This window comes from Orbicella franksi, chromosome 3, assembly GCF_964199315.1.
Source record: "Orbicella franksi chromosome 3, jaOrbFran1.1, whole genome shotgun sequence".
In the NCBI taxonomy this organism is placed as follows: domain Eukaryota; kingdom Metazoa; phylum Cnidaria; class Anthozoa; order Scleractinia; family Merulinidae; genus Orbicella; species Orbicella franksi.
In genome coordinates this window covers 29,396,037-29,422,479 of record NC_138147.1, presented here as the reverse complement: position 1 = coordinate 29,422,479, position 26,443 = coordinate 29,396,037, and the positions used below count along the sequence as shown (strand labels likewise).

The following is a 26,443-nucleotide window of genomic DNA, read 5'->3' as shown; positions in this document are numbered from 1 at the left end:
CAGCAGATTCTCCCCAGAGAAAGAAATCCTTTGAGCTGGTGTAAAGGGGAGACAAAAAACTCCCTTGCCTTGTAGATTAAATTTCTGATGTGGTCAGCTGTGCTCCTACTCCTCCTTCACACTTTCAGCAGGGTTCAAGGAGTTGGTATGGCCCAAGGGGTCCTTTAACTGGGGGTATCTGACACAGAGGCACAGGATTTTCGATCTGATTTTCCATGCTGACCTGAAATAGGGTACAGGTTTCAAGGTTCGGGCCACACACCCCACCAAAATATTTGAGGTGAAACCCCCCCACCCCCCCCCCAAAAAAAAACCTGGGGTTGCCCTGGTCCCAGTACTTTCTCGCCCACATCTCTTTGTGTAGTATTAAGATACAATTACTACTGCAAATTCCCTTTCACATTCCCGAGGTTCTCCTGTTCCTTTTCCCATGGGACACCATGAGTTCTTTTGATTTTGTACCCTTCCCTGTGTGATCCCAGAGAATTTGGCTGGGTTGGCTGACTCACTGAAATCAATGAAAGAGTCTAATACATCTGCAAAACAGTGAGTCTCTTCCACTGAAACTGCTTCTCGGATGGCTTGTAGTGAAGCGCCAACTCCGTTTTCCCACTTGCTTCAGACACTGCATGCATTTGCAAAACAAATGGGAAAAGGTGGCTTTGGAGATATTTGGCCAGTAGATTCTTGGCCCAAGATATTCACCAATTCAAAGCTGGTTCCCTTCCCAAAAATATCCCCTGGTTGCTCTCTACCTCACACCATTTGGATTACTGCACTCACAGGGAGTGGGACTCACATGATTCATTATGGAGTTCTTGACTGAAAAATCTCCCCAAAACTGAGTCAGTTTTAAGCTGAGTTAGTTTTAATTAGTAATTAAATGGTTTTACAGCTCAACTAGAGGATATTTTGGGGATGAAGACCAGTGTCGGCATTTGGCTGGCAGAGGAGAATTGGTTAAAATGTTAATTGTTTGCTCAGGAATGGGTTGCAATTTTTACTGATATCTGAAAAGTTGCCGACAATGTAACTGAACACTGAGATTCCAGCCCTCCTTTACAGATCCTCACTGGAGGCTCAATGGCCATTTTCCCCTCTGAGACATGCCTGAAGGGAATCATGGTAGTTGTATTCATCATCTTGGGCTAGATATTTGTTTTGATGAATACAATAACCAAGATTCCCTGCAACTGTGTCTCATAGAGGGATTAATTTGATCATTAGGAGGCTAAAAATTAACTATTTTCTTTCATCTACATGTATGAAGTGAAACAAAGCTGGCCTGCGCGAGTCAAGAAATAGGAAGCTTCTATTCATGGTCAGCTCAGATCATGTCTATAATGACTTAATTTCCACCTCATGGAGAATGTATTCCAATAAACTTAACTACAGGAAATGCAGGTCAAGGTAACTTGTTTAAATGTTACTGCAGAGAATTCTAAGACATATAAATAAGTGCTGTTGTACATGTTATATAGCACTGAAATACTGAAAACACAATGATCATATAATCAGGTATAGTGTAAAATTAATAGTCCAATGAATACAGCTGTGACCCAGTTCCAAATAGTACAACTACAGTGGAGACCGTAGCAAGCCATTTTACTGTGTAGAATGGCTCAGTGAAGAAACTGTATGACTGTGACAATAGGGAGATGAAGGATCAATTCCTTACACAATACTTTCCTTTCACAGTACATGTACTTTGAAGTATGTCCACAGAGGGCCTTGTGATGCCAAGCCTTCATTCCTGTTTGACTTCATTAATATCACTTAAAAGTTCTGCGATACTAAAGCAGCTATCATCCCTCTCGCTCCTATCTGGCTTCACAGCATTGTGTGTTTTTTTGTGTAGCGCTAGATTCCCTGGCTGATTAAAACACTGGCCACACTGATTACATTTAAATGTCTTCCTCCTGCATGCAATGCCACATGTCGCCTTAGATTTCCTGTATCACTAAAACTCCTGCCACACTGCTTGCATTTAAAAGGCTTTTCTCCCGTATGCGATCTTGCATGTCGCTTCAGATTTCCTGCCCATCTAAAACACTTGCCACAGTGGTTACACTCATAAGGCATCTCTCCCGTATGCAGTCTCTCCTGTTGTTTTAGGTTCCCTGCGTGGTCAAAATATATACCACATTGTGTGCATTTAAAAGTACTGTCTGCTGTATGTGTTCTGGCAGTTGCTTCCTCAGACCTTTTGCGAGACGAAAACTCTTGTCATATTTCTTGCATTTGAACCCGTGTTCACTTGTGTGAATTCAAGCATGTGATTTCAGATTTCCTAGGTGACTGAAACACTTGCCACACTGGTTGCATTCAAAAGGCTTCTCTTTAGTATGTGTTCTGGTATGTTGTCTTAGATGTTCTGCTTGATTAAAACACTTGCCACATTGATTGCATTCAAAAGGCTTCTCGCCTGTGTGTATTCTTTTATGTCGGTGTAGAGTCCCTGAGTGACGAAAAACCTTTTCACAATGGTTGCACTCATAAGGTTTTTCCCCTGTGTGTAATCTTGCATGCTTTCTTAGATCTCCTACATAGCTAAAACACTGTACTTGCCACACTGGCTGCATTCAACATGTTTCTCTGCTGTGTGTAGTATCCAGTGTTTCCTCAGATTTCTTGCATGATTAAAGCACTTGCCACAATGGTCGCATTTAAAAGGTTTCTCATCTGTTTTGTAATGCATGTTTCTCCATGTTATCAAAAACTGTTGCTAAACCTTTTGTAATTTGCAGAAACTACCACAATGATCAGTGTTTTTAGACCTTGAAAAACAAGAACAAAGTAAATTGTCACAAAGGTGGAAAGTAACGTTTATTTTCTCAGTTGACTTATTCTAATATTTCACGTACAGTGAAACCTGGATTCATAGATGAATTGCAGTCCATACTGCTCAGTCAAAGCACCCTAATGTTTATAAACACCATTGTATTAGTCTCACTCGATGGAACGCAAATCAATGTTGTTCGTTACGAACCACATAACTTATCTAATTCTTTGAAGCCTTTCAAATTCTTTTTCCAACAGCTTCATTGATTTTTACAGCTGTGAAGTTGTCTCATCAAGTGATATGAGAAAGAACGGGCGAAGCATAAAGCTTTGCATTGATATTGGCGGTTGACATGAAACTTTGAATTTTCTTCATGTAAGTAGCTGCAAAATGTTTACATTTTGTGATGTCTTACATGAAACAAAACAAAAAAGATAAACAAACTCTTGAGAGTGCACAGTATGGACTGGAAATCATCTTTAACAAATCTCTATAATTGTAACAAAGTACTCAGTATAAAGAACAATATTCCTTGCCCCTGCCAGTAATAGTGTATGGTTGTCATTGAATAATACTCTGGTTAGCCTGACAAGAAAAAAGTAAGCTGATATTCAAGCTTACCATTAAGATTGTAATAAAGTGGGATGTTGCAAACCGATATTTGCGATACTCGATAAAACTGATTATTATCGATAAAAATCAATAGCAAAAGCTGGTGTGATTATCGATTTCGATGGATTTAATGTAAATCAAGTTCGATTTCTATCAATTTTTATCAAAAAAGTACATGTTCCTCCTCACATCCACCGGCTTGGATTTGAGAGCAGCTTTTTGAGGAGCACTGTCTGTAACTTCAAAGCAATATCCAGTTAAGATAATACAGCCCACGAAAGAGATATCAGCGATATAAGAAAGCGACATGGCACCACACAATCTGCACGTCTTATGCAAATGTGGAATATGATAAAAATTAATGTTCTTCTTATACCAATCAGTGATAGGCTTGGTGTAGTCCTCGCGTGATCTCACTTGACATGCAGTTTCGATCTGTCAGGAATAACTTATTTCCATAAAAAACAACCTTAATGGATAAAACATTGATTTGACTGGTCACAACGAAGGATCTGTTCTTTGCATTTAGTCATATTCCACTGCCCTTGTTTTTAATTATTTTTATCATTTTCTTCTACCTAGTATTTTAACATTTTGATTCACAAATTGTGTAAAATTCAAATTTGGAGAAAGTTATTTGCCATCGGATTCCCATACAAACACCGTAATTTCTGACCGCTTTGCCTACCCATCAAGATGGTGTCGAAAACTGTGATAAGGCCTATAAATTGTTTTCACTGTCACGCAATAAAAAAATGAATCGAAAACCATTCTATTCAGTGGATTAAAAGTCAAGAAATTGTGATCTTGTAGGAAATAGATAGAGAAGACACTTCTCCAAGTTTTAGGTTTGTTTGTTTTCCCAGACTGCAGATATTTGTCGAAATGTTTTGCAAAAATTTACAGAGCCCAGTATGGAAACGCCATGTTGGTGCACCTCTGTGATACTGCACCAATATGGCAGCCAGAAAATAGTGTAAACAAAAAAGTCATCTGGAACTTACTTTGGCTATCTAGGCAACTGATTATCTGTAATGAACAAACAAACATTTACATAAGCACCTTTCCCAGTGATTTAACTTCTAAAAAAGCTAAAACTCATGAGATGGGTATATATTTTTCGACAAATGTGATTGTAGCTTTGTACTGTCACAACTGTGAAATTCAAAATACACCGGTTTTCAAACAAAGCACACTATTGAGCTGTAACATTGTTAACAGATATAAATTTACCCCCTCTTATGCCTGATGGGGATAAAAACTTTGGTGGCTCTTTAGTTTTCGATTTTAGAAAATGATGATGTCACATGAAAACAATCTATTGGTTCTACTTCAGTAATCGATCAAAATCGATAATCACAAATTTAACTAATCAATTGATCATCATCAGTATCGAATAATATCAATTAATCGATTAGCTTTTCGATCATCGATTCTGATCATTTTTTAATGTCCTGATCTAGACAGGGATTTTTAATTACCGAGTTTCAGTCTTAAGGAAGAATTTTTAATGAGTTTCACAAACATAGCAAACATAGTAACTACAGTTAGATTAGGGTGTCAGGAGAACTTCAACTGTATTTCGAAATGAAGATTTTGATAAAGAATTCGCAGTCTAATAGAATAAACTATGCTGTGGCTACATGTCAGGCAGCTGGACAGGTTTCTTAAAATACTCTGTGTCTGGCAGTGAGACTTAGATTTTTTTTTTAAAGTAAAACAATGTAAAATGAATGTTATGACAGGTGAACCCAAGAGGAATCGAACCTGGTTCACTGGCCTGGCAAGCAATACTGATGACCACTGCACCACTGCAACCAACCGGCAACCTTTGGTATTTATAGACTTACCCTTAGCATTATTGAAAGCTAATGCATCAGTAAATTCCAGCAGTGCCCATCCCCCCCCCCCTCCCCTCGGCAACCGTGGGGAATTTGCTCACATTGTCAGTCCTGGGGGTAAGGCATTCGCAATTTTATTGCGGCCCGGGGGCTGGGCATTTACGTACCCCAGGGCGACCCTCGGGCATTTGACAGACGTGTTTTTGAAAGTGCCATGGATGAGTTCATCGGGAAAGATGAGGCGTTTGTCGAACAATGGCTTGTCTGTCAGGGACTAGAGAAACTTGCTGATGTTTTTAAAGGTATGTTTCCTCAATTTTAGATATTTCTTAATTACTTGTAAGCATATAAATATAAGCGACAAGGTGAACTACATTTTGTTTATAACAAAACTATCACTGAGGTGAACACGACTATTTCACATTTTGCTTTCAAAACTAGTCTAGCATTTTTTAAATTCATGAAGGTGGTTTGCGAATTCAAATGATGCGATCTTCAAGACAGATCTTGAAAACCGTTAAAAACAAAATATAAAGAAATAAATATAATCAAAATCAACTAACACATACAGTTGTCCTTGAAGTCTTACCGTTGCATTAAAAGACTGAACAGTTGAATGTTTTATTCACTGATTAATAAAAAAAAACTGCATAGGTGTTGGAAGGCAACGATCCCGGGGGCAGGGCATTTGCCCCCTTTTTTCTTCCCCACCCCAGGGCATTTAAACAGCTTATGTGTCCCCATCCCGGGGAATTTGCCCATTTTTTTAAAAAAATGCTAATGCCCGGGGGTTAGTCCGGGGGGGGGGGGGGGGAGAGGGGCACTGCTGGCATTGACTGACGCATAACCGTAAACAGGCTAACCGGAGAGCTATTTAGGCCAACCGGAGTGCTATCCAGGCTAACCGAAGTGATTTTTAGGCTAAACGAAGTGCTTTTTAGGCTAACTGGAGTGCTTTTTAGGCTAACCGGAGTGCCGATATACCGGGTGCCGGGCTCCCCAAAATTAGTATTCAGCCATATAAACAAGGATTTGACATTATGAACTAAAATTTTTAAAAACTAATTTTGACTGCCGGACACGGAGCATTTTGAAAAACCTGTCCGGCTGTAGGACATAGAGACACAGCCAATAAACTAAGCTTAACGTTCGTCTTCTTTCGCGTGAAGTTTCCTTTTCAATTTGATAGAAATGACTTCCGTGCATTGATATTATTGATCTAGCTTTTGTCACGAGATTTTAAAGCTTCCCTTACCTTCAGCTGAAGCAAAACAACTAGCTGCCAACCCTACACACTCCAAACTACCCTCACACAACAACAACAACAACTACAATTTGGAAGCGGAAACGGCCATTAACTCGCTAGTGCGCAGTCTATTCGCAAAATCTAGTTTTAAAAGTAGAGGACTGGACTGGAGGACTGGAGGACTGGAGGACTGGACTGGAGGACTGGACTGGAAGACTGGACTGCAGGACTGGGGGACTGGAGGACTGGGGAACTAGAGGACTGGAAAACTGGTGGACTCTAGGACTGGACTGGTTTCTCACGAACGACAGATCAAGGGGAATAACAAGTAGTTGGCGGAACACTTAAAAACATGAGCTTCTTATATGCGACTAAAAGTAAAGAAGCTATGCGTAGACCACATTTTCACGACTCGTGTTATCGAGACTTTGTTTACACCGTTTTAGGCTAAATCATCTTCACATGTTTGCATTTATCAAGTCACTCGAATATATTACTCTATTTTTCTACCAAATCCTGCAATATTTATCTGACAATTCCTTTTATACAGTCGTTTCAATTTTTCTCAGCAAAATCCAAGCATAAAAAAGGCGAAGTAATGGACTGCCCCAAGGCAATCAAACTGACCTAGCTAGTCTCAATTATACCCAATGAGGAAAAAACAGGTAAAGATTATAGCACGTAATTTCGCTTCTTGAAATGGCTGACAGCCGTGAAAATTGCGATTTTACTCTATGATCATGTTTCTTTGCTGGTTAGCCTTCCTTTAGCAAGCGCTAGAGAACATAGTGCGCAAGTTTTCGCGGCGCGCTTATTCTTGCATTCGCGCACCGCTCCGGCGCCTCCCACGCATGCAGACCAACTGTTAGTTAAAACGCTGTTCAGTTCCCTTTCAAGAACGTGCCCTCAAGTTTTGTCATCTACTTAAGCAGTCACTGCAAGGGACACGTTGATAAAAATTCATTTTCGTTTGTCTTTTCGAATGTCTCTTAAAATTTCAGGGATACTGACACAATTGTCATCGTCGCTCGCTTCCTGCTTCACCACGACATGCTTTGTTTTATGTTTCTTCAGGGTCGTTGCAGTTTTAAAACACTTGCCACACTGGTCGCATTCAAAACGCTTCTTGCCTGTTTTTGTTTTCTTACGCTGGCTCAGAAGTTCAGAGATACTGAAGCAGCTGCCATCCTCACTTGTTTCAGTCTTCACTGTGCTGTGTGTTCTTTTTATGTGCCGTTTTAAAGTCGTTAAAGTTGCAAAACATTCGCCACACATCTTGCATTCACAAGGCTTCTCGCCTGTATGTTGTCTTTTATGTACCCTCAGGGTGTATATAGCCCTAAAACGCCTTTCACAATAACTGCATTTATAAGGTTTCTCTCCCGTATGTATTTTGGCATGTTGGTGAAGTGTTTGTTCCCGAGTAAAGGACTTGCCACACTTTTTGCATTCAAAAGAGTGCGTTTTTTTATGTTCCTTAAGACTCCAGGGGTTATTAAAACACTTTTCACAAAGACTACATTCAAAACGCTTCTCGCCTGTTTTTGTGTTTTTACGCTGGCTCAGAAGTTCTGAGATACTGAAGCAGCCGTCATCTTGGCTTGTTTCTGTGTTCGCTGTGTTGTGGGTTCTTTTTATATGCCGTTTTAAAGTCGTTAACGTTGCAAAACACTCGCCACACTTCTTGCATTCACAAGGCCTCTCGCCTGTGTGTTGTCTTTTATGTAACGTAAGAGTATATGAAGCTCTAAAACGCCTTCCACAATAACTGCATTTATAAGGTTTCTCTCCCGTATGTAATTTGAAATGTTGCTGAAGAGTTGCTGACCGAGTAAAGAACTTGCCACACTTTTTGCATTCAAAAGGCTTCTCGCCCGTGTGTGTTTTCTCGTGTTCCTTAAGACTCCATGAGTTACTAAAACACTTTTCACAACGGCTGCATTTAAAAGGCTTCTCGCCTGTGTGTTTCCTTCTTTTATGCAATGTTAGATTGTTGTTATAGCCGAAACTCTGACCGCACAGGTTACATTGATAAGGCCTCTCACGCGTATGCACTCTTGCATGTGTCTTTAAAAATGCTGCCTTCTTGAAACACTTGCCACACTCTTTGCATTCAAAAGGCCTCTTGTCCGAATGAGTTATTTGATGTTGTTTTAAATTGGGTAACAGAATAAAACGTTTGCCGCACAAATCACATTCAAAATTCTTCTCTGCTGAGTGTGTTGCTTCGTGTTTCTTTCGAGTTCCGGAGTGACTAAAACATCTGTCACAGTGCTTGCATTTATAAGGTTTCTCGCCTGTGTGAGTTCTTTTATGTTCGGTTAAAGTGCTTGCGCGAAAAAAACACTTGCCACAGAAATTGCATTTGTAAGGCTTCTCGCCTGTATGTGTTCTTTCATGATCCTCTAAAGACGGTTTCGTAGTAAAGGACTTACCACACTGGTTACACACAAATGGCTTCTTCCCGGTATGAACAGTTTTATGTTTCAGAAGCGTTCCAATATGTCGAAAACACTCGCCGCAAAAGTCACATTCGAAAGGCTTTTCTCTGGTGTGAACTACTTGATGACGGTTTAAATGTCCTCTATCACTAAAGGACCAGTCACAGAGGTTGCATTTAAAAGGCTTTTCTCCCGTGTGGGTTCTTTCATGCAACTTCAAGTTCCTTCGCCGGTTAAAACACTTCCCGCACCGGCTGCATTCAAATGGTTTCTCGCCTGTGTGCGTTCGTTCATGCTGCTTTAAACTTCCCTCCACAGTATAACACTTGCCACACAGGTTGCATTTATAAGGCTTCTCCCCTGTGTGAGTTCTGTCATGTTTCTTTAGAGTTGCTAAGCAGTTGAAACACTTTTCACACTTGTTGCATTTAAAGGGCTTCTCTCCTGTGTGTATCATCGTGTGTTGCTTTAAATTCCCTGCTCGACTAAAACACTTGCCACAGTGGTCGCACTTAAAAGGCTTCTCTCCCGAGTGTACTTTTGCGTGTTCCTTTAGACCTCCAGCCTGAGTAAAGGTTTTATCACACTGCTTGCATTTAAAGGGCCTCTCTCCGGTGTGTGTTCTCATATGCTGCTTTAGATTCCCTGGCCGCGTATACCACTTTCCACACTGGTCGCATTTATAAGTCTTTTTTCTTTTGTGTACTCTCGCGTGCTCCTTTAGATTTCGTGCCCCAGTAAAACGTTTACCACATTGTTTGCATGCAAAAGGCTTCCCTTCTGTGTGTGTTTTCTTATGCATCTTTAAAGCGCCTATGTGAGTGAAGCACGTGCTACAATAGTTACATTTAAAAGGCTTCTCCCCAGTATGTGTTCTGTTATGTTGCTTCAAAGTTTCTTCACGACTAAACACTTTTCCGCACTGGTTGCATTTATGAGTCCTCTCTCCTGTGTGTAATCTCTCATGTTTCCTTAGATTTCCAACATGATGAAAACCCTTCTCACATTGCTTACATTTAAAAGTTTTTCCATCAGAGCCAGAAACTTGTTTGTGTGATATTTGATCCTCCATATCGTCACGTGATCAAAGACTGACGCTGCTCGTTGTGTTATTTACTTTACAGAAGATATCAAGGTGACACCCCTCGACCTTTAAAAAGAAGAATAAAAAATTGGATTACGTGCTCATGTTTGATGCAAACTAAATTACTGAGTTAAATAAAATGAGTGTCATTTTCATGGCTAATGATCACGGTTATATATGATAAATATTCTAAGGGCACAAGTTTCCGCATGGTGTTGTAGTAGTCTGTCTAGGCTTGACAAGGTACTGAGTTTTTGCTACTCTGGGTTTAAAACACAAATACCTCAGATTAACTAGCCTGTGAGCAGGCTCACGTTGGAACAAAAGCGCGCTCGGCGTAGCCTCGAGTGCGAAATCGAGCGCCGAAGCCGCGAGACGAGAAGATGACTATCTTGGCGCCTCTTCACCAGACTCCATCCCGCCGGATCGCTTTCCTGCGCTGCGCGCTCGAGGGCATGACTCAAAGGTGAGCCTCCTCGCATGCTACAGATTAACTACACATGTTTTTCTTTGAGATTCAAGCTACAAAAGCATTTAGTTAAGTACGTGTAAGATAAAACTTCCCGGATGCTGGTGTCTGTCTGTGGTATCTCGGTGGCCATGTCGATGTTTCAAAACAGAATTTAAAATATGAGATATTTTAATTGATGCAAACATTTCCTTTTTGTTTTGGGAACACACTGAGCCATGAAGATACTTAGCAGTACCCTGTCATGTAACCTTGTCAATGATTGAGAATAAAGATGATTTCCGCAGAACATTCGAGCAATAATGGCAAAAATTAAGTTACCAAAAATACCTCATGGCATTGTAATATTTTGAATACAGCTAAGAACTTATCGAGACTTAATCTCTCTGTCCCAAGCTGACCCCGCGAGCGAAAATTGAACCTGAAGTTACCCATACTTCAATTAAAACAGAAGTTTCGGGTTAGTTAAAAACACAACAACACACGCTTTAAGCATTCTCACGAGGTTTGACGTTAACTTTCTCGAGAATGCTTGAGAATCTAATCACGGGGTCTCTTAGAGATATGAAATAAAGTGAGTTGTTTTAAATAGTATTCCAAAAGTTACCGTGCTATGAGTAGATTTTTAGTAAATAATTAATTTTCACACTTATTGCTCGAACTTTGAGCGGAATCCGTCTTACATTCATTCCATCCCCGTAATCCAGTTCAATCAAAAGCCAATGTTTTTTTTAACAAGTCACGTGACAATGACTAGCATATTCGTGTGATAATAGCCAATGTAAAGAAGATAACTGAAAGTTAAATGACAGATAGTTTGAACTTAATACATTATTGTGATAAGAAAAAGACCTTTTGACCATTAGTGTGAAAATAAAAAGAAGATTGAAGAACCTAAACTAGGAGATTCTCGGGAGCGTAGAGCCGTTTGGACGAAGATCACGAAATTACTACACGCAACTATTCTAACTTTGTCGAATTTTAAGGTGAGATATTTGGGGATCGAGACAAAAAGCGTTTTATTTTTCCTTTGTTCGTTATTCACTCAAGAACGGCTTGTCTTACGAAAAATGCCAATAACAATTAGCGCCAGAGTCGGCCGAAATATTTTTGTTATATTTAGATCAGTAATTCAGTTCAGCCTGTCTTGACACGTAGATCCATTTTTCAAGGGTATACTGTTTCATAGCACGACACTGGAATCTCCATGAAGTTTCATAATTTTATTTCCTTTGATTGCTTTTTGATGGTAGCACGTTTAAATTTCGATTTCCGCAAGTTTTCTATCAAGCTTTCGAAGTTTGAGGTTACTAATTTGGAATCACGCCGCGCTGGGGAGGGGGGAGGGGTCCGAACATTTGCATCGAGGAGGAAATAAATACTATCTGATCCCGTCTCTGTCCTTATAGCGATCTTGCGGATCGGTTGCCGACTTCTAAAGTCAGAAAGCAGGTTTCGTCAAAATAATTTAGCTGTCCTGGCAGATGATAAAATCTAAGAGGACCGTCATTGCATCATGATCATTTTAAATAATTTTTTTGTAAAAATGTTTGGGATGAACGCATAACCATACGGGTTTCGACCTCGGCAGTGAGAGAACTGTTTGCTTCTTTCCCCACAAACGCGTAGAAGAGAGTCACTACGAAGTTCACAGCCACTCTAGTTTTTCAATCATTCAACTACTGCTCTTAAGTTTCCTTACCTCTACGGAAGTAATTCAGTGAATGCCCGAGCGATCGACGGACTATAGCCCAGCGTCACTGAAAGCATTTTCAGCCCAGTCAGTTCGTGACGACTAGATTAGAAAAGGACGCTTGAAAATCACTGCTTTCAAATCAAAGATCAGGTAAAACCGCGGCTAGAAACGTCTCTTCAGAAAGGAGGTGTGCAACCAACTCCAGACTGCAGACTAATAAGACTTGACTCTTGCGTGACGTTTGCAAAATCATGTGATTACTAATCCTAATTCGCGATTTTTTTCATGTTTTTCTAAATATCAAGTGTCTACTTTTTGACGTATATCTCTTACCAATACCATTGCCATCATTGAGAGCTTAACGATAAGCTGGCTTAAATGTATCGGTATTCAGGCCAGAAATAGGTTTCTCAGAAGGGCACTTTGGGTAGCTCTCGATAATACAAAAATACTAAGTCTAGAAGTTCTTTCAGCGAAAAGATTGCGTGACCTTACTTGTGATATTAAGCAACTCTGTGCCACGTCATTGTAAAAGTGGTTTATCAATACACAGGAATGCTGCAAGTCTCTGCATATCCTCTTTTCACGTGCTAGTCACTTGATATGAGGCAAAGAGGATCTCAATTTCTGTCGAGCGAGCATGCAGGTTGTATTGGACTGGACTGCTGCAGACTGGATTTGTAAAGCATGGACTTGAGATAAGCGTGGCGTCCGGATATGTAAAACATAGCCTGGATTTGTACATAGATTTGTAAACAAACCACTACTACATGTACACCGGCCACTGTATAGGACTGAACTGAAGAAAGGAAAGCATTGAAAAATATGTCCAACAATGTACTAAATTTAAGCTTGCAAGATTAAAATTCACCATTTATTTTATTGTTTGACCAATCAATTGATTTACTGATTTATGTTACTGGCTTTGCCATATACAGAATGCATTCTTAAATTCATAGCTTGTGCTAGACTAGATATTTTGATCTTCAAATCAAATGAAACCTCTAATTTTGAAAAATGAAGAAATTAAATAGAAAATATCATAAAACAACAGAGACATGCAAAAGAAAACCTAGAAAAAAAGAGGACCACTGGACAACATAAAACACAGTTCATAGAGCTAAACTAAATTTAAAGCAGGTTGACTAATAAAACAAAGTGTACTTTTCATCAAAATTTGTTCCTTTAAGATCAGACTATTTATTATAAATATATTCCATCATAATATTGAAGCACAATTTGAAAAAAAAAAATCCCTATTAATAATTAGTTACGACGACACACAAGAAGGAATACTACAATTTAGAGGACACCTTGGACAGATGAAAGACATAATGTTACATTTATATCAGAGGATGGGATAAGGAGTGGTATGGGCTGGTTGAGAGGTCTCGTTTCTGCGCTCTCTTTCTAACATTTGAAGTCCATATCTGAGTGAATGGCTGGTGTTCAATAAGTCCTCTGTGCTCTTAGCTGCAGAACTGGGAAAGCGCCCAGCTCGAGAAGCATCCTGTCAGATTGAAGTGGAAAAAATATGTTTACTGATTGACCTTGTTTAGAATGCTTTATATAGTCAAACCAAGTGAAGCGTACCCCTCAAGATTACATTAATGAATTGATTATTCGAATATTGAACCCACTAGTCATTTCAAGAATGCAATAATGAATTGATTATTGGAAAATTGAACCCACCAGTCATTCCAAGAATACGGCTAATAGGTTTAATGCATTAAAAAATCAATTTAATATTGACTTTTGAAATGACTAGTGAGTTCAATATTCAAATAATCAATTCATTACTGCATTCTTGAAACGACTGGCAGTTTCAATATTCAAATAATCAATTCTGAATCATTATAGTGTAATCTTGAGGGGTACGTTTCACTTGGTTTGACTGTAATTGTATTACTGTATTTAGTGCTGCAAAGTCAATGGGCCACTGTCGATAAATTAAAATTCAGATTGATAGTGAGGCCTAGAGGACACAGACAAAAGAATGGAATAAACATGGTCATTCAATTTCCTAAATGTTTGTGTCCTCTTGGCCTTGCTGCCAAGCTGAATTTTAATATATTGAAAAGGGTCTCTTGGGGGCAACCTTAATTAACTATAATATAACTGATATTGATGTTATGATTGGGTTTACATGAACAATCACACCTCTCATGTATTATCTAATACATAATTTGTAATAATACTGCCGCAAGGGGGCACTTTACATGTACATGGTTCCTTCCTCTCTTACTCTTTCTTGCAGTAACATGTACAAAACAATTTTTCTTCATTTCACATCATAAGTTATAACAAGTTCATCAACATCCCATTCAATACTTTTCCACGTCAGGGAACAGGGCGATATAAATGTATCAAAAATGAAAGCCAGCCTCCTTTTCTGTTGGTCTTCTAAAAGTCTGTTCATGATAGAGTTCCATGTACATGTACAAGAGCTCTGGTTCAAAATTAAATGAACATGTACACCTCATTTGTACACATATATCATACTTCATACTTCGCAAATTATTATAATTTCCATCAATGTATCACTCACCAGAGTGGTGCGAGACTTGTGAAGTGATGTTCTTAGATCTAATGATGATGGCATTGGGATGACTGTGGGTTTAGAACTTTCCCAACCAGCCAGGCAGTGTGACGACAAACTCACTGTATCAGTAGGATCAAAACTAGCTCGTCTGTGAGGCTTGAATCTGTATGGTGAGAGTAGGGATGACCGTGGGACACTCACTCTGAAAAGAGAAACAAACTTAAATTATTTCTGATTATTATTAAATTCTGTTTATTAAAATTAAATACGTAAAACTGATTACATATGCTGTATGACCTTTATAAAAATAAAATTGTAATGAAGGACTTTTCAATGACTTATGTTTGCTGAAATTAAATTAAATCAAGGAGGTAACAAAGTTGAGTGGCTGGCACCCCAGACTGAGACTTGAATATGTACCTTAGTTTAAGCCCACTGACATATCAGTTGCTGGCCAGAGTGTTTTATGGACTGTAGTCCCTTAAAGGGCCCTAGTCAGCCACACCTTAGTTGTTTTTGTTTACATGCAATAGTTGGACAATTATATTTTATTTGGAGCATTTTGACATGAAGAAAATCAAATCTGTGAAATTACGAAAGATAATTAAACATCCTTTCAGGAACATAACTTACAGTAATTAACCGTACAATATGAATAATTTTGATGGCATTGAAAATGGCTGACCAGGGTCCTTTAAGTGGCGGGGGGGGGTCTTAACTACAGATTTAGAGCAGTAACTAAGGGATTACTGAAGGTAATATTTAAAGCCTGGAAGGTTTGATATGAGAAAATAAACAAAATGATTTCCTGTGCTTTCAAGTGCCTAATTCACCATTACTTTAAAACTATTTATCCTTTGGTGCCCGATTTCTGCAAGAGTCAAGGTTAACCACAGAAGGGTTTATTCTCACATTTTGGCGAAGGTGTGTGCTGTTGCCATGGCAATGGGGCTGGTTAAAAACAAGGCTTAGAAAATGGTTTTTGTTTATTTAAAATTAATCCAGTCGTTAGATTTTTTTCATCATTTGCCCACTACGAATTGACATTAAATCCCGTCTGTCAACACTGTTCTAATAAAATTTTGACATAGACGATTTTCGTAATTTGCTGTAAATTGTTTTCACTGCACATTCTGTATTATTAAAAATTCCATATGTCAAAATTCAGATTTTTGTGATAGATCATTCACATGGTTTCTGAACTATTTTTCGCCAAATTTCTTGAAAAGTGGATCGTTACAAATCGGCAAGTTTCTGCAAAAGCAACTGGTCTCAATTTTTCGAGCAACTGCACATAATAATAATAATAATAATAATAATAATAATAATAATAATAATAATAATACATAATATTTTAAGAGGAGGCCTCCAATCACCACAAGGTGGTTTTCAGGAGGGTCCTCTGAGAAAATAAATGTTAAACCTTTAAAATACATTAAAATCTAAAATACAATAAAAAGGACAAAAACCTATGCGGTAAGCTAACTAAGATTAAAAAAAACTAAAACAAGAATTAAAATACTACTAACTAAGGTTAAAATGGTTCAATAAAAACTGCCCTGCATTTAGCTGGGTACTTTGCATCCTTAGCTTTTCTAACATATCTTTGTAATAAAAGACTAAAGCCATCAATACACTGCGTTCAGTAATAGAGAAAAATAGCACAGTTAGTGCGGGTGTTGAGTAAATAAAATGATCACTCTATTGACAGCATGCTTGTTTTTGCAATCCTTGTGCGTGCACTGAATTGCATCAGCAAAAGCACACACGAAAACTGTGTTTGGCCACCTTAAAAACCTCCCTTATCAACAAATTCATGATCAACTGATTTGGCAATTGGTAGATACTGTAAGAAGGACCCCCTGAACTTTAGCTCCTTGAACATCCTTGCAAAATATCCAACAATAAAAATAATTCATGAACTCCTTTCACATGTGTTAAGCCACATTATAGCCATAGGGAAGGAGTGTCAGCAATCTAAGTATATTCCATGGAGTACAGCAGTAGGATTACAAGTATGTTTAATGTGCAGAACAATGGCACCAAACACCAAACTGGAAAAGAATCACACAGGAAGAGCTAGAATTGAGCAGGTAGTTTTTGCAGGTTGCAGGTTGCAGGTTGAAAGGGCTTGTTTATTTGAGTTGAAGTCGAATAAACCCCAGTATAAAAGCTAACCACAAGCAACCCTAAGCTAATTTAGGTTAACCGGAGTGCTATTCAGGCTAACCGAAGTGCTAAGTAGACTCGCTCAGACTTAAAAAGTTGATTTTTCAACCTGCAACCTCCCACCTGCAAAACATACCTGCCAGCTAGAATTGAGCAATTCAAAAGCTAAATACTCCCATTGAATGGCTCATTATCAACACCTCCATAATACCAACACTTCTATATTATGGAGAGCTCACTTGGTCCCAATGAAACCAGAATTCACAATTAGATAATTTCTGCCTCATAATAAAGTGACAGCCACCTTCATAATAGCAGGGGTTTCATTGGCATTTTAAACAGGACGGCAACTGGTTTTCACAGGCCACCAAAACTATTACAACTGAACTTCGTTTTGAGAAAAACTTTCCGTTAGATGGTCAAACCAGCCTGACAGAATTGTCCTCACAGCCAGGCAATTTTCCAGGTGCCTGGCCCTTAATATAACCCCTGAATGCAGATACTCACTGGTACCTGACAGGCACTGAAACCTTACCGAACATAACTGCCTTCTGTTTCATACTCTGATTCCCGCTTTGTATGGCAAACTGAGCAAGGAGTTTCTGGTCCATGGATAGGTACAGCAAAGAGCCTTTCATTCAAAGTGTATGCATTGTCACCTGAAAGAAAAATAATCACAAAAACCCCACTTTATTTCAGTTGCCTTTTGCCATATTCTAACTGCAGCCATTCTTGGTTCTCACAAACTTTCCCGAGTCCCTCTATTAATCATAACAAAGGAAGTAAGATAGTTTTCTACAAGGAACATGATAATTTTAGTTAATGAAACAGAAGTTCAATTGCCTCAAACATGTATGTTCATGAGATGTTATAATCAGACACAAGAACTGGTAAAATTTTCAATGACCAGGTCAGGGCAAGGTACAATAAATTATACTTGAGGTATGCATTTCAATTGATGCAGCAATTTTAATACAAGAAAGAAATGTAAAGAGCAACAAGTGTACAGGATTGATTTGAATGAATGTTACTCTTTACACTTTCAAGGAGAATTATGACCAAAGAAAAACAAAAACTCTTACAGGAAAACACATCCTTAGTGTTGCTTTGAGTGCTTCTGGAGGGAGTAAACTTTACTGGTGTATATGGCCTCCTAAATGACAAAAATGAAACATATATTGTGCAAAAAATATTATGTATATCATAGTAAACCACAAATTCACAATAATTATTACAAAGTGTACTTGTTCAATGTCATTAATATTATTAATCTAACTTGTAAATCTAAGGGTACAACACGAACATTGTTTGGTCTGCATACTGTAAGTTGATGAAATCTTAAAATTGTCTTAGACTCTGTATTCAGCCTGTGAAAGCAGTGAGAAATTATCCCAGTTTCCATAGTAAGAAGAGACTGTGAATCTCAAGGGTTTCATTACAGCAGGAGGACATCTGGTTTTCACAGGCAGGCAAAATTGTCTTCACAGCTGGTCAATTTGTGTGGTGCCCAGCCCTTAATTAAAGGTCCCTAGTCAGCCTCCGCCATTTTTCATGCCATCGACATTATTGAGATGCATGTATTGCATGGTGAAGCAAAATCTTATTGCTTTACTGTAAGTTGTGTTCCTCAAAGCATGTTTAATTATCTTTTGTTTCGACATGCTTGGAATAAAATATAATAGCCAAACTCTCGCATATAAACAAAAACAGAGGTGTGGCTGACTGGGGCCCTTTAATAAAACCCCTCGGACTCTGGGAGTGTTGCAATTCCCCGTACAGTATATTCACTGCAGGTTGTCTCCTCCCCCAAGCAATTTGTAATATTGCCCTAATAATGGCCTGTTCCAACAATCCCTACAGGAGTGCTCAGGGTGCAAAGAAAACCATTTTTGGTACTTGTCAGTTATATTTTTCTTGTCTAGAGACACCCAAAATAAAGCCTGGACTACAATTGGGACTACAATCATGGTGCTAATATAAGGATTTATTGGGTATAAACAAGGTGCTGTTGCAGACTTTGCTCCTAAACCAACACAGGGACCCTCATTTTTATTTCAAAATTAAGTTCCTATAATATAAACAATCAATAGGCAAAGTCTGACAATAATCCCAGTGCAGGTTCTGTTTCAGTGGAATGACCTTAACAGCTACATGCAACAGTGGAAAATTCTACTCTCCAGAGCCAGCAAGGGTAATGAAATTTGGCGAAAGAAATCAGGATGTCAAGATATTGGGGATAAATCAAATGGGAAACAACTTTTTGTTTCCGTTAATGGCAGAGCTTGCCCTTCAGACAAGTAACTCTCAAATTTCACTTGCCCATGGCAAGTGCATGCCTGTTTTTCTTGCCCTTTTTATGACGTGACTGGCAAATGACTTTTCTGGGCCTCTGTCTGTCGGACAAGTGGGCATGGAAAATTACTTGCCCAACAGGAAAATCTACTTGTCCCAGACAACCAGATGGCACTTTTTGTGAGCCCTGATAAGGATAAGGATAATTTATTAATGTCATATATACACAGGGGGTAGGTACCAAGTCCCCTGAGCCAGAGGCTCCCGATCAGGACACTCAACAAATTTAGCCTTCAAGAAATCCCGATTCCAATCTATCATTATAGATGCACCATGTGAACTCACTCTGAGAGAGTAGTTCCAAAGCAGTCTTCTTTATTTACTCTTCTGAACTCCTTCAGATCATCAAAAAAGTCATCTGGTCTTTCTGACAGGTAAGAAGTATTGTCTAATAAGCCAGCAATCCAATCATAACCCAGAAGAGATCTTCTTGCATTGTCCTCCCCAATTACACTGCGCTCGTGACGCAGAGAAGGTTCAAAGCTTACATGAAGAGATTTCTTGGGTGTCTAAAAAAAAAGAAATGAGAAACCGAACTGAAACTTAAAAAGTTTAACTTATCTGACTTGATGGGCCCTAAATCATGATGAAGAGAGACCTACAACCTATAAACTAGATAACCTTTATTTAACGTGGTCAAATTTATGCACTTAGCTAAATAGCCACTTTACAGATGGATGCCACAAAATAAAAATAACAACAAAAATCTCTACAAAGTACAAAGAAGAGACAAAGGATTTACGTAAGACCATTTTCTTTTTTCCCACTCCAGGTTTATTCATTTGAGGTTCTACAGTGTACATAGAAATTTATCATTTGCAATCTCACGATCACTTAGAATTTGTCAAATTAAACTAATTCAAACAAACAATTACCTTTGACATCCCTGCATAAACCTTATTTCTTTTTTATATTTTTTTCTACAAATTTGTTTTTCTAAGACATGGAAAAGTTTAATTGCAAGTAGTAAGCTTTCAGTGGTATAGCTTATTTATATAGAGCGATTCTCAATTGGGTGTCACCAAGCCAAAACCAAAGTAATCACTTCATCCAATCACAAAGGACACAGATAATCCAGTGAACCAATCAAAACTCAAAGTAATTACATGTAGCTGATGCAATGTGCGGGAAACCAAATGGGAGCAAGTCATGATTGGTTTTGGTTTTACTTCTGATTGGATGAAAAAAATGGTGTGAGTTTTTTTAAGCCAATCGTGTGGTGTAGTTGCTGCAAAACCAATTACTTTTCGACACCCAAATGAAAACCACACTATCTAATTTGGAATTAACTGAATTTTAAAAAAAAATATTCAAAAGAAATTCAAAATTGGACGGGGCTATACATGTAGGTTAAGCCCAATTTGGAAGTCAGAGGAACTCTCTGAATTCAATTATTTCCAAATTCACTACAAAATTGAACCACAATGGCGTCTTATGGCCTGTTAATTACAATGCGCTGGAATTTGTCAAAATTATTTGTTAATTTGGACATATATCCAATGCGAATTGAGAATTAACTTGGACAATTTGTCAAAATTACAAACACAAACATTGACGGGCTTGTACGGGATTTTGAATAAACAAATATACAAGCTTAATCAAAGTTTCAATTCACATACTGTATATGTATTCGGATGTATGTCATGAGTTGACTTGAAGGTGAAAACCTTCGAACCTTCCGGATAAAACAGATTTTAGTAAAACGCCTCCTTCGCATAACACTCTGTCTGATTTTCAAATCACCGCAAAATTTAAGAAAGGTACTACTAACTAGAAGAAAGAACATTGATCATAACCATTCACACGAAGCTTTTAAACGTACCCTTTTACGGTTCCCTGGAGTAGATAGAATTGAAGTCGGCCCGACGGGCGTCCTATTTCTCCTGTCATTTCCATCCGCGATCAAAGCTTGCCCAAAGCTTTTCGGAGTGCTTGTTTGCTTTCTGTCCGTTGTAGCTTGGTCAACTTTCCTTGACACTCTCACGGGCGTTCTATCGACTCCTCGATAAGTAAAACTCGTTTCTCCATACGTTCTAGTCGGAAATGAGTCTTTTGTCGAGTTCATTCTTTTCATAACGTGCCAGATGTCATCCTGGCCTTGTTTTAGTTGTTCTAGTAACGAATGATTGTCCGCTCTAAGCCTTGAAAGCGGCGAGTAAATGTTTACACTGGTGGCCGCCATTTTTCAAAACGGTCAATTGATCACGTGACGATGAAGACTCGATTTCGTCCCAGACCCTCGCCGCCTCTTTCTTTCCCTCTTCTTTGTGTTTCTTCCTGACATGAGAGTGCAGTGCTTTTCTCGACCCTCAGGTTTTGTAAATAAAGTCGAACCTCCAGTTGCGACCACCTCTCGTAAGCGACAACCTCTCCTCAGCGACCTGTTTTCCAACATACCAAAGTTTCCACGTGAAATCACTATATTTGGAACCTCTTGAAATCAAGCACATCTCATAAGCGACTGCGACCACTTTTGGAGGTAAAAATTTGAAATGTTCTTTTGTTTTTAACCTCTCAGCTCGTAAGCGACTACTTGACAGATAATAGAGCAAAAATTGGATAATAAGGTGTTGTAACATTATCGCATTCCCGGGTACTACAAGAGACGAAAAATTCTCGGTGGGAAGTATCGGATTTTTTTCTCGAAATTGACTTTTCACATGAATAAAAGAGGGGGGGGGGGGCAAGGGGGGGGGGGTCTTGTCACGAAGTCACGATAGTAAATTTTCGATTTCACGAATCACGAAACAAAAAATTCACTTTCCACGATTCTCGAACACATGCACGAAACCGTAATCAAAATTTGTACAAAAAAGTGCATTCTTTAACTTTACCAATAATTTACAGCTGTTGGAAAGGTGATATTTGAAATCTTAATTTGTTGGTTTTACTTCAAGAGACGTCTTAAGAGAAATATCGGACTTGGACAGCTCTTCCACTGCGAGTTGTTACGGCTCTTAAGAAGGTCAGAGTATCGTCGTCGTTGTCACTTTCCACGGCATCGTCAGGCCCACTGTCTGTGTCATACTGCATATCATCTTCGGGGACTTCGGGGGCCTTCAGACACTTCAGGATGAGCGAAGGTGACTTCTTGCTCTTGCTCTTCTTGGTCGTCGACGATTGGTGGAACAGCTGGCTGATACTTGTGAAATCGAATTTGTAGTCGAGTCAGTCAGGATTGGAAGTTCGATCCTACTACATTCAAAGTCATTGTTGGTAAGTTTATCACATAGCTGGGTCGGGGACGGAGATGAACCGTAGCCTACTGTTATATCCTTACAATACCTTCCTTCTCTTCATGCTCTTCTCCTACCTTTAAATTGCTTCAGTTTTTCTCATTACACTCCTTCGTTCCTTCCCTCTCTGTCTTCCCTTTCCTTTTATCCTTGCTTGCTTTCGTCTTTCTCCCCTTCCTTCCCTTCTTGATTAATTGTTTCTGCACCTCTTCCCCCTTCTGCGGCTCTTTTGCTCCCTTGCCATCTTTCTTCTTTCCTCCCTGCCTTCCTTCTTTGCTTCCGTCTTTCCTCCCTTGCTTTCGCTCGCTAACTTTCTCCGCGCTACCTCGCCGCTCCCTTCGTTGCCTCGTTGTTTGCTTGCTTCCTTTCTTCATTGCTTCCTTCTTAGGGTCCCTCCCTCCCTCCCTCCCTTTTAATTCAATTGAGGTGATTTTGTGTTAAATGATCAAACTCTTTTCTTCACGTTGTTTCTAGGTGCTCATTACCGTGTAGGATCTCCCACCTCTGTTCAAGAAACAATCAATGTGACAAACGCTACCTACCACAGTAGACACAGCTCGGCAAAACTGAGAAACGACGTGGCATTGTTAAAGCTTGCGAAGCCAATCACACCAAGTGACAAGGTCAACACAGTCTGTCTTCCGAAAAGTCGCAGAGATCAGATATCGCCTGGAACAAATTGTTTTATCACTGGTAAAGTAGAACAATAACGAGGATGTATAAAAATACTGTAGTTGTAGTCAGGCATAGTAATAAAATCTTAAAAGTTGCTGTCACTGACTTAAAAATCTTAAAATAGAAATTTCGGCTAAAATACTATAACCTTCTTCAGTGATGAAATGAATGTTAATGGCGTCTAAATGTAAATGAGATGTTTATAAGAATGTGAGGAACTCGCTAGGGATTAATTTAGCGAGTCAGCTTCAAAGCCACAGAGGCTTCAAAAAACTTCAAAGCCACAGAGGCTTTATTACTTTGCCATATTTTCAAGGAATCTCTGAAAAAATTGCAAGAACTTTAGGACAATTCGACGTAAATGTTGCTCATAAACCCGTCAAGACGGTTGGTTCGATCCTGAAGAAACCGAAGACCTGTCAACTGGTGTTGTGTATAAAATCAATTGTAAAAACTGTGAAAAACTTTACATCGGTCAAACATCCAGAGCACTGAGATCCAGAACAATAGAACATAAAAGAGCCGTCCTCACATGTGACAAGAACTCTCTTTTGGCGCAACACTGTATGAAAAACAACCACGAATTTGATTCTAATAATGTCAAGGTCATAGACCGCTGTCCCTTGTGGTCGCGTAGATTGTTCTTGGAAGCGTGGCATTCCATTCGCGAACCGAACTCAATTAATGACCACGCGCATATTCCAGACATTTACAAAATGCTAAATTAATCCCTAGCGAGTTCCTCACATTCTTATAAACATCTCATTTACATTTAGACGCCATTAACATTCATTTCATCACTGAAGAAGGTTATAGTATTTTAGCCGAAACGTCTATTTTAAGATTTTTAAGTCAGTGACAACAACTTTTAAGATTTTTTTTTTTTAACGAGGATGTATGTTGTCAAAACTTTGAATTAAGGACCTCTCGGTCATTCAGTTATTTTATTTTGCTTGCTAAGTAGCCAATATGTCGCTTGTAATATGATAAACGTCCAAGCAAGACGACTCCTAGTATTTTTTTTACGTGAGTGTTTATTATTTGTTTGCATTTTTTGATATTACTTAGGCTGGGGATCGGAGACACGATCGGCGGAGGGAATGCATCAGAGGTGTTGCAACAAGCAGTACTTCCAGTTGTGGATCACAATACATTCCGTGACAAAATGAAAGATTTGTTAAAGGTCCACAACAGCTCTATGCTGTGTGCTGGAGGCCAAGGAAAAGGAGGTTGTCATGTACGAAAAAGGACTCTTTCACATCTAAGTGTACAAGCTAACTTCGCAAAATTAGAAAAATAGGATTTGTCTGTCTGTCTGTCTGTCTGTCAATGCGTTGTGTCAAATATCCCGCGAAATCAACTAAAAAATTTACCAGAGTCTGCAAATTAAAGGGCCTGTCTTGTGTTCTGGAGACCAGGGCAAAGAAGGTTGTGAGGCGGAAAAATTGCTGTTCCGCATCTAACAAGCCTGAGATTTCTCAAATTTGGAAGGGATTCAGTTTTCTGTTTGACTGTCTGTCTGTCTGTCTTTCTGACTGTCTGTCTGTTTTTCTCTCTATCTGTCCAGCTCTCTGGCTTTCTGTGTCTGTCTGTCTTTCTGTCTGTCTGCCTGTCTGTCTGTCTGTCTGTCTGTCAGTCTCTGTCTGTCGTTCAGTTGTGCGTTGTTTGTTCGTTCATCCGTGCACTTGTTTGGTTTGTTAGTTTGTTTGTTTGTCCTTACGTGAGTTTGTTTGCCAAGAGTTCAACCAAGATCTACAGAGTCGTGTATCCAATTAAACCGAGTGAATTTTTATTCTATTTTAGGGAGATAGCGGAGGACCTTTTGTTTGCGAATAAAATGGCAAGTGGGTTTTGCGGGGTACAGTGAGCTGGGGACATTACGAGTGTTTGACAGATCACTATTCTGTGTTTGCTCGTGTTTCCCGCTTCTTGAACTGGATTAAAGAGAATAATTATGTCCTGATTGATGAAAGAGGTAATTAGAGGTGGGTTTGTATTGAATATCATTCTTTTGAAATGACTTGGATGCTTAAGAAACTAAATGACAGATGCTGAATATGGGCTAGCTAACAACTGAAAGACAACATATAAAAAGTGAGCAACGGTCAAATGCTTTGTTTAATAAACTTCAGTTTTAGAACAGTTTAAGAGTTTGATTTCCTAATACTAGGTAAAACTGGGAAATGTAGTTGTAAGTTTTGGTCACATGTGGGTGTAGCTTTCAGGTTGTCATCTATTTTGATACATATTTGTTTCAAAAAGTTAACAAATACTTTTAGTTGGCAGTTCATTGTACACGTTTGGCCGCTAGGACTTGAGGCCATGAGGTTAAAACGGGCTTAATAATGACGTCTAGTAACTTTAAGTTTACAAGATTTTCCCTTAAGTTATATATAGACTCTCGACTGGTTAATAGTTTCCCAAACCCTTATGTGAACTTGTTTACTAATATGGTAATTTTAGAAGTTAATATGTAGATAAAAAAAGGAAAGCTGTGACTGGTCGTTAAATAGTAATTAGAGTTCTTTTGCAGGTGAGCAGCTTTCAGAACAGCCTGGTGTAGATACATAGACGACAACACAAGGAGAAGTAGCGGATGAATCTTTATTCCAGGCCGGGGAAACTCGGAAAATAATCAGCAAGGAAAATTGAAATAAAAAGTTAAAAAACAAAATAAATAAAGTTGCATTCCCAGAGTTCAATTCAGTTGTATTCTCTTTGTCTATTTCTATATCTCGTGCACGAGAACCTGGTTTTGGCGGGAGGCGTAAGGTTTTCATCAAAAAAGAAGGAAGGGTTTGCAAGAAGGAAGGGTTTATGACTCTGTCCGAGCCAGATATTTTGTGAATTTTCGCTCCGTTGTGCATTAACACTTCTGCGATCGAGTTAATATTCTCTGGAATATTCTCTGTTTATCTTTTTAGTGACAAGGACATCATTTACATTTTCTCCACTGCTTTTGGCATATGTTTACATAATTAAAGTTGAGAGAATTTGTAAATTGGTCGATATATCTCTTATATGAGAAGATAATGTTTTTTTGATGGTTATAGGTTGTGTGTTTTTCTGTATTAACCTAACTCGAAAACAACAAGAACTAGATAATGATTTTCCTGTCGATTACGAGTCAAAATTCGGCGAAAAGCAGCACTTGAGACACATCTTTGAAATAGTTTCGGAACTATATTTTGTGTCATTCTCAAAAAATATTGAAATATCGATATAAATATTGCAGCAGAAGCTTCAACTCACAGGTTTCATCAACTTACGCTTTCAGGCGTAAAATACAAGTGAAGAA

The 26,443-nt window shown here is 38.8% G+C and overlaps 2 protein-coding genes and 1 pseudogene across 3 annotated transcripts; all 3 read right to left on the bottom strand.

The window, feature by feature from the left end:
* Positions 1–292: 292 nt before the first annotated feature.
* LOC145481817 (uncharacterized) lies at positions 293–6,574 on the bottom strand (annotated as a pseudogene). Its single transcript, XR_014048690.1, has 2 exons — positions 6,491–6,574; positions 293–2,777 (listed from the first exon to the last, which is right to left on the bottom strand). The product of XR_014048690.1 is annotated as an uncharacterized LOC145481817 (transcript).
* On the bottom strand, positions 6,043–12,922 carry LOC145481814 (uncharacterized). The gene is made up of 2 exons (XM_081460359.1): positions 12,178–12,922; positions 6,043–10,072 (listed from the first exon to the last, which is right to left on the bottom strand). Exon 2 carries the CDS (start codon positions 9,992–9,994, stop codon positions 7,442–7,444), a length of 2,553 nt encoding a protein of 850 aa, XP_081316485.1. The 5' UTR covers positions 9,995–10,072; positions 12,178–12,922; the 3' UTR covers positions 6,043–7,441.
* Positions 12,923–13,016: 94 nt separating this feature from the next.
* LOC145481815 (uncharacterized) lies at positions 13,017–21,609 on the bottom strand. Its single transcript, XM_081460360.1, has 6 exons — positions 21,057–21,609; positions 19,520–19,743; positions 17,965–18,035; positions 17,418–17,541; positions 14,720–14,915; positions 13,017–13,681 (listed from the first exon to the last, which is right to left on the bottom strand). The coding sequence occupies exons 1-6, from the start codon at positions 21,414–21,416 to the stop codon at positions 13,520–13,522; spliced, it is 1,137 nt and encodes a 378-aa protein (XP_081316486.1). The 5' UTR covers positions 21,417–21,609; the 3' UTR covers positions 13,017–13,519.
* Positions 21,610–26,443: the final 4,834 nt, after the last annotated feature.